Source organism: Somniosus microcephalus, chromosome 12, assembly GCF_052327205.1.
Source record: "Somniosus microcephalus isolate GS21.2 chromosome 12, FLI_Smic_1.0, whole genome shotgun sequence".
NCBI classification, from domain to species: domain Eukaryota; kingdom Metazoa; phylum Chordata; class Chondrichthyes; order Squaliformes; family Somniosidae; genus Somniosus; species Somniosus microcephalus.
In genome coordinates this window covers 205,409,306-205,419,922 of record NC_140998.1, presented here as the reverse complement: position 1 = coordinate 205,419,922, position 10,617 = coordinate 205,409,306, and the positions used below count along the sequence as shown (strand labels likewise).

General features: G+C 62.7%; 1 protein-coding gene across 1 annotated transcript in view; it reads right to left on the bottom strand.

Annotated features, from left to right (window-relative positions):
* The window catches only part of bcl3 (BCL3 transcription coactivator), a 125,427-nt gene extending 116,062 nt beyond the window's left edge, over positions 1–9,365 (bottom strand). The window contains exon 1 of the mRNA XM_086003953.1: positions 8,055–9,365. Within this exon, the coding sequence (XP_085860079.1) occupies positions 8,055–8,760 (706 nt within the window). The 5' untranslated portion in view covers positions 8,761–9,365. The remainder of the gene's footprint in view (positions 1–8,054) is intronic.
* Between the last annotated feature and the right edge of the window lie 1,252 nt (positions 9,366–10,617).

Genomic DNA, 10,617 nt, shown 5'->3' with positions numbered 1-10,617 from the left:
GGGCAGTACTGAGGGAGCGCCGCACTGTCGGAGGGTCAGTACTGAGGGCGCGCCGCACTGTCGGAGGGGCAGTACTGAGAGAGCACCGCACTGTCGGAGGGGCAGTGCTGAGGGAGCCCCGCACTGTCGGAGGGGCAGTGCTGAGGGACCCCGCACTGTTGGAGGGGCAGTACTGAGGGAGCACCGCACTGTTGGAGGGGCAGTACTGAGGGAGCGCCGCACTGTCGGAGGGACAGTACTGAGGGAGCGCCACACTGTCGGAGAGGCAGTACTGAGGGAGTGCTGCACTGTCGGAGGGCCAGTACTGAGGGAGTGCCGCACTGTCGGAGGGACAGTACTGAGGGAGCGCCACACTGTCGGAGAGGCAGTACTGAGGGAGTGCCGCACTATCGGAGGGGCGGTACTGAGGCAGCGCTGCACTGTCGGAGGGTCACTACTGAGGGAGCGCTGCACTGTCGGAGGGGCAGTACTGAGGGAGTGCTGCACTGACGGAGGGGCATTACTGAGGGAGTGCCGCACTGTCAGAGGGACAGTACTGAGGGAGCGCCGCACTGTCGGAGAGGCAGTACTGAGGGAGTGCCGCACTATCAGAGGGGCGGCACTGAGGGAGCGCTGCACTGTTGGAGGGCCAGTACTGAGGGAGCGCTGCACTGTCGGAGGGGCAGTACTGAGGGAGCGCCGCAGTGTCGGAGGGGCGCTACTGAGGGAGCAACGCACTGTTGGAGGGGCAGTACTGAGGGAGTGCCGCACTGTCGGAGGCTCAGTACTGAGGGAGCGCCGCACTGTCAGAGGGGCAGTAGTGAGGGAGCGCCGACCTGTCGGAGGGGCAGTGCTGAGGGAGCCCCGCACTGCTGGAGGGGCAGTACTGAGGGAGCACCGCACTGTTGGAGGGGCAGCACTGAGGGAGCGCTGCACTGTCAGAGGGGCAGTACTGAGGGAGCGCCGCACTGTCGGAGGGGCAGTACTGAGGGAGCGCCGCACTTTCGGAGGGGCAGTGCTGAGGGAGCCCCGCACTGTTGGAGGGATAGTACTGAGGCAGCACCGCACTGTCGGAGGGGCAGTACTGAGGGAGTGCCGCACTGTCGGAGGGCAGTGCTGATGGAGCGCCGCACTGTCAGATGGGCAGTACTGAGGGAGCGCTGCAATGTCGGAGGGTCAGTGCTGAGGGAGCACCGAACTGTCGGAGGGGCAGTACTGAGGGAGCGCCGCACTGTCGGAGGGTCAGTACTGAGGGAGCGCCGCACTGTCGGAGGGACAGTACTGAGGGAGCCCCGCACTGTCGGAGAGACAGTACTGAGGGAGTGCCGCACTATCGGAGGGGCAGTAATGAGGGAGCGCTGCACTGTCGGAGGGCCAGTACTGAGGGAGCGCTGCACTGTCGGAGGGACAGTACTGAGGGAGCGCCGCACTGTCGGAGAGGCAGTACTGAGGGAGTGCCGCACTATCGGAGGGGCGGTACTGAGGGAGCGCTGCACTGTCGGAGGGACAGTACTGAGGGAGCGCCGCACTGTCGGAGGGACAGTACTGAGGGAGCGCCGCACTGTCGGAGAGGCTGTACTGAGGGAGTGCTGCACTGTCGGAGGGCCAGTACTGAGGGAGTGACGCACTGTCGGAGGGGCGGTACTGAGGGAGCGCCACACTGTCGGAGAGGCAGTACTGAGGGAGTGCCGCACTATCGGAGGGGCGGTACTGAGGGAGCGCTGCACTGTCGGAGGGCCAGTACTGAGGGAGCGCTGCACTGTCGGAGGGGCAGTACTGAGGGAGTGCTGCACTGTCGGAGGGGCAGTACTGAGGGAGTGCCGCACTGTCGGAGGGCCAGTACTGAGGGAGCGCTGCACTGTCGGAGGGGCAGTACTGAGGGAGCGCCGCACTGTCGGAGGGGCAGTACTGAGGGAGTGCCGCACTGTCCGAGGGCAGTACTGCGGGAGCACCGCACTGTTGGAGGGGCAGTACTGAGGGAGCACCGCACTGTCGGAGGGGCAGTACTGAGGGAGTGCCGCACTGTCGGAGGGGCAGTACTGTGGGAGCGCCGCACTGTCGGAGGGGCAGTACTGAGGGAGCGCTGCACTGTCGGAGGTGCAGTACTGAGGGAGCGCCGCACTGTCGGAGGGGCAGTAATGAGGGAGTGCCGCACTGTCAGAGGGGCAGTACTGAGGGAGCGCCGCACTGTCGGAGGGGCAGTTCTGAGGGAGTGCCGCACTGTCAGAGAGGCAGTACTGAGGGAGCGCTGCACTGTCGGAGGGTCAGTACTGAGGGAGCGCCGCACTGTCGGAGGGACAGTACTGAGGGAGCCCCGCACTGTCGGAGAGACAGTACTGAGGGAGTGCCGCACTATCGGAGGGGCAGTAATGAGGGAGCGCTGCACTGTTGGAGGGCCAGTACTGAGGGAGTGCCGCACTGTCGGAGGGACAGTACTGAGGGAGCGCCGCACTGTCGGAGAGGCAGTACTGAGGGAGTGCCGCACTATCGGAGGGGCGGTACTGAGGGAGCGCTGCACTGTCGGAGGGCCAGTACTGAGGGAGCGCTGCACTGTCGGAGGGGCAGTACTGAGGGAGTGCTGCACTGTCGGAGGGGCAGTACTGAGGGAGTGCCGCACTGTCGGAGGGCCAGTACTGAGGGAGCGCTGCACTGTCGGAGGGGCAGTACTGAGGGAGCGCCGCACTGTCGGAGGGGCAGTACTGAGGGAGTGCCGCACTGTCCGAGGGCAGTACTGCGGGAGCACCGCACTGTTGGAGGGGCAGTACTGAGGGAGCACCGCACTGTCGGAGGGGCAGTACTGAGGGAGTGCCGCACTGTCGGAGGGGCAGTACTGTGGGAGCGCCGCACTGTCGGAGGGGCAGTACTGAGGGAGCGCTGCACTGTCGGAGGTGCAGTACTGAGGGAGCGCCGCACTGTCGGAGGGGCAGTACTGAGGGAGCGCCGCACTGTCGGAGGGGCAGTTCTGAGGGAGTGCCGCACTGTCAGAGGGGCAGTACTGAGGGAGCGCCGCACTGTCGGAGGGGCAGTTCTGAGGGAGTGCCGCACTGTCAGAGAGGCAGTACTGAGGGAGCGCTGCACTGTCGGAGGTGCAGTACTGAGGGAGCGCCACACTGTCGGAGGGGCAGTACTGAGGGACCACCGCACTGTCGGAGGGGCAGTACTGAGGGAACGCCGCACTGTCGGAGGGGCAGTACTGAGGGAGCACCGCACTGTCGGAGGGGCAGTTCTGAGGGAGTGCCGCACTGTCAGCGAGGCAGTTCTGAGGGAGTGCCGCACTGTCGGAGGTGCCGTCTTTCGGTTGAGATGTTAAAACGAGGCCCCCGTCTGCTCCCTCAGGTGGACAGAAAGATCCCACGGCCACTATTGGAAGAAGAGCAGGAGGAGTTCTCTCCGGTGTCCTGGGGCCAAAATTTATCCCTCAATTAACATCACTAAAACAGATTATTTGGTTATTATCACATTGCGGTTTGTGGGATCTTGCTGTGTGCAAATTAGCGTTTCCTGCATTACAACAGCGACTACACTTCAAAAAGTATTTAATTGGCTGTAAAGCGCTTTGGGACACCCTGAGGTTGTGAAAGGTGCTATAGAAATGCAGGAGTCAAGGAAAATCAGCTAGTGTGCAAGCTGAACTCTCTCCTTCTCTCTCTCCCTCTCTCTCTCCCTCTCTCTCTGTGTATTACAATCTGCTGAGGTCTGTGTCCCACTTGTTCCCTGTAAGCTCCAAACATCTCGTCTTACACACCCTACCCCGCCTACACCCTCACTGAGCTTAAGTCCCATCTCACCGCTTCCTGCTCGACCTCTTTCTGTTCTCGAACTGTGGAGCCACCCCACTCACAGTCTCCCCTCCCTCAGACACCCCTCCCTCAGACACCCCCTCCCTCACTCTCCCCTCCCTCAGTCTCCCCTCCCTCACTCTCCCCTCCCTCAGTCTCCCCTCCCTCAGTCTCCCCTCCCTCACTCTCGCCCCCTCAGTCTCCCCTCTCTCAGACACCCCTCCCTCAGTCTCGCCTCCATCAGTCACCCCCTCCCTCACTCTCCCCTCCCTCAGTCTTCCCTCCCTCACTCTCCCCTCCCTCAGTCTCCCCTCCCTCACTCTCGCCCCCTCAGTCTCCCCTCCCTCAGTCTCCCCTCCCTCAGTCCCCCCACCCTCACTCTCCCCTCCCTCACTCTCCCCTCCCTCGCTCTCCCCTCCCTGAGACACCCCTCCCTCAGTCACCCCTCCCTCATTCTCCCCTCCCTCAGTCACCCCCTCCCTCAGACACACCCCTCCCTCAGACACACCCCTCCCTCAGACACCCCTCCCTCATTCTCCCCTCCCTCAGTCTCCCCTCCCTCAGACACCCCTCCCTCAGTCTCCCCTCCCTCACTCTCCCCTCCCTCACGCTCCCCTCCCTCAGTCTCCCCTCCCTTGCTCTCCCATCCCTCAGTCCCCCCTCCCTCAGTCTCCCCTCCCTCACTCTCCCCTCCCTCACTCTCCCCTCCCTCAGTCTCCCCTCCCTCACTCTCCCCCCCCTCACTCTCCCCTCCCTCAGTCTCCCCTCCCTTGCTCTCCCATCCCTCAGTCCCCCCTCCCTCAGTCTCCCCTCCCTCACTCTCCCCTCCCTCGCTCTCCCCTCCCTCGCTCTCCCCTCCCTCGCTCTCCCCTCCCTCACTCTCCCCTCCCTCACTCTCCCCCTCCCTCACTCTCCCCTCCCTCACTCTCCCCCTCCCTCAGTCTCCCCTCCCTCAGTCTCCCCTCCCCTCAGGCTCCCCCTCCCTCAGTCTCCCCTCCCTCACTTTCCCCTCCCTCAGTCTCCCCTCCCTCAGTCCCCCCTCCCTCACTCTCCCCTCCCTCACTCTCCCCTCCCTCAGTCTCCCCTCCCTCACTCTCCCCTCCCTCAGTCTCCCCTCCCTCAGTCTCCCCTCCCTCAGTCTCCCCTCCCTCACTCTCCCCTCCCTCAGTTCCCCCTTCCTCACTCTCCCCTCCCTCACTCTCCCCTCCCTCAGTCTCCCCTCCCTCACTCTCCCCTCCCTCACTCTCCCCCTCCCTCAGTCTCCCCTCCCTCACTCTCCCCTCCCTCAGTCCCCCCTCCCTCACTCTCCCCTCCCTCACTCTCCCCTCCCTCACTCTCCCCTCCCTCAGTCTCCCCTCCCTCACTCTCCCCCTCTCTCACTCTCCCCTCCCTCAGTCTCCCCTCCCTCACTCTCCCCTCCCTCACTCTCCCCTCCCTCAGTCTCCCCTCCCTCACTCTCCCCCTCTCTCACTCTCCCCTCCCTCAGTCTCCCCTCCCTCACTCTCCCCCTCTCTCACTCTCCCCTCCCTCAGTCTCCCCTCCCTCACTCTCCCCTCCCTCACTCTCCCCTCCCTCAGTCTCCCCTCCCTCAGTCTCCCCTCCCTCACTCTCCCCTCCCTCACTCTCCCCTTCCTCAGTCTCCCCTCCCTCACTCTCCCCTCCCTCACTCTCCCCTCCCTCAGTCTCCCCTCCCTCACTTTCCCCCTCTCTCACTCTCCCCTCCCTCAGTCTCCCCTCCCTCACTCTCCCCTCCCTCAGTCTCCCCTCCCTCACTATCCCCTCCCTCAGTCTCCCCTCCCTCACTTTCCCCCTCTCTCACTCTCCCCTCCCTCAGTCTCCCCTCCCTCACTCTCCCCTCCCTCAGTCTCCCCTCCCTCACTATCCCCTCCCTCACTCTCCCCTCGCTCATTCTCCCCTCCCTCCGTCTCCCCTCCCTCTTTCAGATGAGACGTTAAACCGAGGCCCTGTTTGCTCTCTCAGGTGGACGTAAAAGATCCCGTGGCACTATTTCGAAGAAGAGCAGGCGGAGGAGTTCTCCCCGGTGTCCTGGGGCAAATATTTATCCTTCAACCAACATCACTAAAAACAGGTGATCTGGTCATTATCACATTGCTGCTGTTTGTGGGAGCTTGCTGTGCGCAAATTGGCTGCTGCGTTTCCTCCATCACCACAGTGACCACACTCCAACAAGTGCTTCATTGGTTGTAAAGCGCTTTGGGACGTCCTGAGCTGGTGAAAGGCGCTATATAAATGCAAGTCTCTCTTTCTCAGTCTCTGCTTCCCTCCCTAACAGCACCTTCGCCACACGGACTGCAGCGGTTCAAGAAGGCGGCTCACCACCACCTTCTCAAGGGGCAACGAGGGATGGGCAATAAATGCTGGGCCTTGCCAGCGATGCCCACAGCCCCAGAAATAAGACAATTTGCAGGCAGCTTCTGTGACCCACGAGAGCTCCCTGCTCTCAAAGATTTAAATAGCAAGGGGGGTGCACCTAGCTTCAGAGTGAGCACACAGCTTCGGTCTTCCACCTCCTTCCTGTCTGCCCCCACCGCTGACACCTTGTCACCTCCCCGCCCCCCTCGTCCTTCTGAATTATTACCGACAGGAACAGACCCAACCTAGGGCACAAGGGTCAGGCCAGCCACATAGCTCATTCCTGCTCCCGGGAGAGGAAGCTGTCCCGGATAACGAGTGCGGTCTTGTTTCGAGTTGACAGGCTGGGAGCGCAGCTGGATGGCAGGAGGTTAAGGTGTCGGCAGTCCGGCGTTCCGGCTCGCCGCTCTCCCGCTCTGCTGACTCATGCTGAGGGTGCCCCTGGGCAGCAGCCTCTCTCTCTCTCTCCGCGTGTGTGGTGGCGGGGGGGGGAGGGTTGCTGGGCAGCGAGGGGGAGCAAGCTGTTCCACCACAGGGGGCCTCGCGGCTGAGTGGGCAGCCCCCTCGCCTCTGGGTCAGAAGGTCGTGGCCTCACAGTCCCGCTCCAGAGAATTGAGTGCAAAAATCTAGGCTGGCACTCCCAGTGCAGTACTGAGGGACTGCCGCACTGTCGGAGGGGCAGTACTGAGGGAGCGCCGCACTATCGGAGGGGCAGTACTGAGGGAGCGCCGCACTGCCGGAGGGGCAGTGCTGAGGGAGCGCCGCACTGCCGGAGGGGCAGTACTGAGGGAGCGCCGCACTGCCGGAGGGGCAGTACTGAGGGAGCGCCGCACTGTCGGAGGGGCAGTACTGAGGGAGCGCCGCACTGTCGGAGGGGCAGTACTGAGGGAGCGCCGCACTGTCGGAGGGGCAGTACTGAGGGAGCGCCGCACTGTCGGAGGGGCAGTACTGAAGGAGCGCCGCACTGTCGGGAGGGGCAGTACTGAGGGAGCGCCGCACTGTCGGAGGGGCAGTACTGAGGGAGCGTCGCACTGTCGGAGGGGCAGTACTGAGGGAGCGCCGCACTGTCGGAGGGGCAGTACTGAGGGAGCGCCGCACTGTCGGAGGGGCTGTACTGAGGGAGTGCCGCACTGTCGGAGGGGCAGTACTGAGGGAGCGCCGCACTGTCGGAGGGGCAGTGCTGAGGGAGCGCCGCACTGTCAATGGCGCCGTCTTTCGGATGAGACATTAAACCGAGGTCCCGTCTGGTGGACGTAAAAGATCCCAGGGCACTATTTCGATGAAGAGCAGGGGGAGTTATCCCCGGTGTCCTGGCCAATATTTATCCCTCATCCAACATCACTAAAAACAGATGATCTGGTCATTATCACATTGCTGTTTGTGGGAGCTTGCTGTGCGCCAACTGGCTGCCGTGTTTCCTACATTACAACAGTGACCACACTCCAAAAAAGTACATTGGCTGTAAACCGCTTTGGGATGTCCTGAGGTGGTGAAAGGCGCTATAGTAATGCAAGTCTTTCATTCTTTTTTTACAAACATGCACAGACACAGAGACTCGCTCGCACGCTGCCGTGCAACAGGGATCAGGAGTGGGATCCCCGGCATTTCCTTTCCTCCCCTTCCCGTTGGGAGACACCAGGGCTAACACGAGCCCTCCCCCCCGTGAGATCATCGCAGAGAGCGGATGGTTCCCAGGGGCATCTCGCTGGCTCCACCATGTGAGACAGCTGGGCCATCCTCCGGGCATCAGCCCTCTGTGTCTCAGTACAGAAGGCTAGGCTCCCTCACACAAACCCCCTTCCCTGTACGTTCCCCGCCACCACCCCCGCCCCCCCACCCCCACCCCCTCTAAGGAGGCTCCTGCCCCTTTAAGACGAACCGGCTGATCTACAAGGACACTTGGAATTGAGGTGAGGTTCTTACCTGCATAGTAGGGGAGTTGGCGCAGTCCGATGGGCATGTACACAGGCTCCAGGTAGGAGTACCCATTGACAGTTGCGAGAGGGGCACTCAGTAGATGTTCCTGCCCCCGGCAGTAAACGAGACTCTCCTCGGGATCCGCTTTCAACCGCACCGGCCCCAGCTGCTGGCCATGAGGGACCAAGTTCTCCCCCACCTGTGCCACTTTCGGAGGGACGGCCGGCTTGTCCTCCTTGGCCGCGGTGTACGGTCTCTTCCTGGGCGGCAAGGAGATCCTGGCCCGCTCTAGCTTCCACTTGCCCTCTTCCCCAGCCGTCGGGCTGCCCCTGGCGCCCGCCTGCTCGGGGGCCGGCCTGGCCAGGTGCTGGGGGGGCATCGCGGGCAGCCCTATCCTCGCCCCGTCCTTGCCCGCCCCCCGCGAGGGCCCGCTGGCGTCCGGGGCCAGAGGCCCCTCCCGCCTCCCGAAAGCTTCGGGGCGGATCTCGCCCGGCCGTGCGGCGCCGGGCCCCCGCTGGTCCCACTCCCGGCGCCAGCCGCAGTCCCGAGCCTCCGACTGCCCCGCGGACCTCTTCTCCTGGCCGGCGGAGATCAAGAGGCACTCGCCTTTCCTCAGTCGCAGATCCAACGGGGCCGGGCACAGCTGCTGATCCATGCCTGGCAGAGGCGCCAACCTATCGGTGGGCAGAGCGACGCCAAGATCCACGCACATGAACGCTGCCGGAATGGCCAAGGGTCCCGCGCTGCCAGGGTCCTCCGGATCTCAGAATGCCCTGCAACCTGGCTGGACAACCGCATGACAGGTCATCATTGAAGAAGTAAGAATCGAGACGCCTCTCCCGTTTGGGACCTGCTCTGCCCACTCCCCCGAGCAACTCAGCACATCCCAGAAGTGGGCAGGAGCAAGAAGGCGTTCACTCGGAGGCAGAGGATTTACAAGCGAGGTGCAGAGTTCTTCAATCTTCAGCTGCACCGGTTCCAGGGGAGTGTTGTAACAGTGACAACGTTGGCAAGTCGCTGAGAGGGACGCTCGCACCAGTCCACAGCACACACTGATCTTCACACACACACACACACTCACACACTGGCTCGCTTGAAATTCACAATGAAATATCGGAAGTTGCAAAGAGAGAGAAAAAAAAGAGACTGGGGGACTTCCCCTGATTGCCGAGGTGTTATTGGGCAGTGTGACAAGCCGGGCAGGAAAAGGGCGGTGTTTAAAGCACTGTTCAAATCCTCCCCGGCCGCTGTTTCTTGGACAGAGCAGGAGGGGAGGGGAGAGGGAGAGGGAAGGGGAAGGGAGAGGGAGAGGAGGGGAGAGGAAGGGAGAGGGAGAGGAGGGAGAGGGGAGGGTGAGGGAAGGGGAGAGGGAGGGAGAGGGAAGGGGAGAGGAGGAGAGGGAAGGGAGGGGAGAGGAGGAAAAGGAGAGGGGTGAGAGGAGGGAAGGGGGTGAGAGGAGGGAAGGTAGGAGAGGAGGGGTGGGAGGGGAGCAAGCTGCGCCCCCTCCAGGGGCAGATGCGTGACCCTTGCTCCCTCCCTACTTCCCTCTCTCCCTACTTCCCTCTCTCCCAACCTCCCTCCCTCCTGCCTTCACTCATTCAGTCCCTCCCTCCCGAGCTCTCTCCCTCCCTCCCTACCGCCCTCCCTCCCTCACAGGCACCTCATTCGCTCCCGTCTACTCTCCCTCACTCCTACCCTCCCTCATTCCCACCCTCCCTCACTCCTACCCTCCCTCACTCCCACCCTCCCTCACTCTTACCCTCCCTCACTCCTACCCTCCCTCACTCTTACCCTCCCTCACTCCTACCCTCCCTCATTCCCACCCTCCCTCACTCCTACCCTCCCTCACTCCCACCCTCCCTCACTCCTACCCTCCCTCACTCTTACCCTCCCTCACTCCTACCCTCCCTCACTCCTACCCTCCCTCATTCCCACCCTCCCTCACTCCTACCCTCCCTCACTCTTACCCTCCCTCACTCCTACCCTCCCTCACTCCTACCCTCCTTCACTCCCACCCTCCCTCACTCCTACCCTCCCTCACCCCTACCCTCCCTCACCCTAACCTCCTGCACTCCTACCCTCCCTCACTCCCACCTGACTCCCTCCCTCCTTCATCACTCCCTCCCTCCCTCCCTTATCACTCTCTCCCTCCCTCATCACTCTCTCCCTCCCTCATCACTCCCTCCCTCGTCACTCCTTCCTTCCCTCATCACTCTGCCTCTTCATCACTCCCTCCCTGAGTCCAGAGTGAACCCCAGACTAGCTCCAGACAGACTCTGTGGTATCTCAGGGGCTCCGTCTGCGATCCCAGAGTGCCGGGGAGGGCGGGTATGGAGATTAGGTCTGGGGCCGATCCCAGGGTCCATTGCTTGCCCACAAACCCAATGCATTTTCCCCTCGGCCCTTGAACCCAGGAGGAGCTGATGCCAAGGGTAGCCTCGACCACGCAAACACATGCTGAAGACAACACAAACAAGTCAATGAGATATTTTGTTTTCCGAGAAGTCGACTGAGCTCTGCCTGTCATTTACTGGATATATTGCTCAATGTTCTGGACAGAGATTGAGAG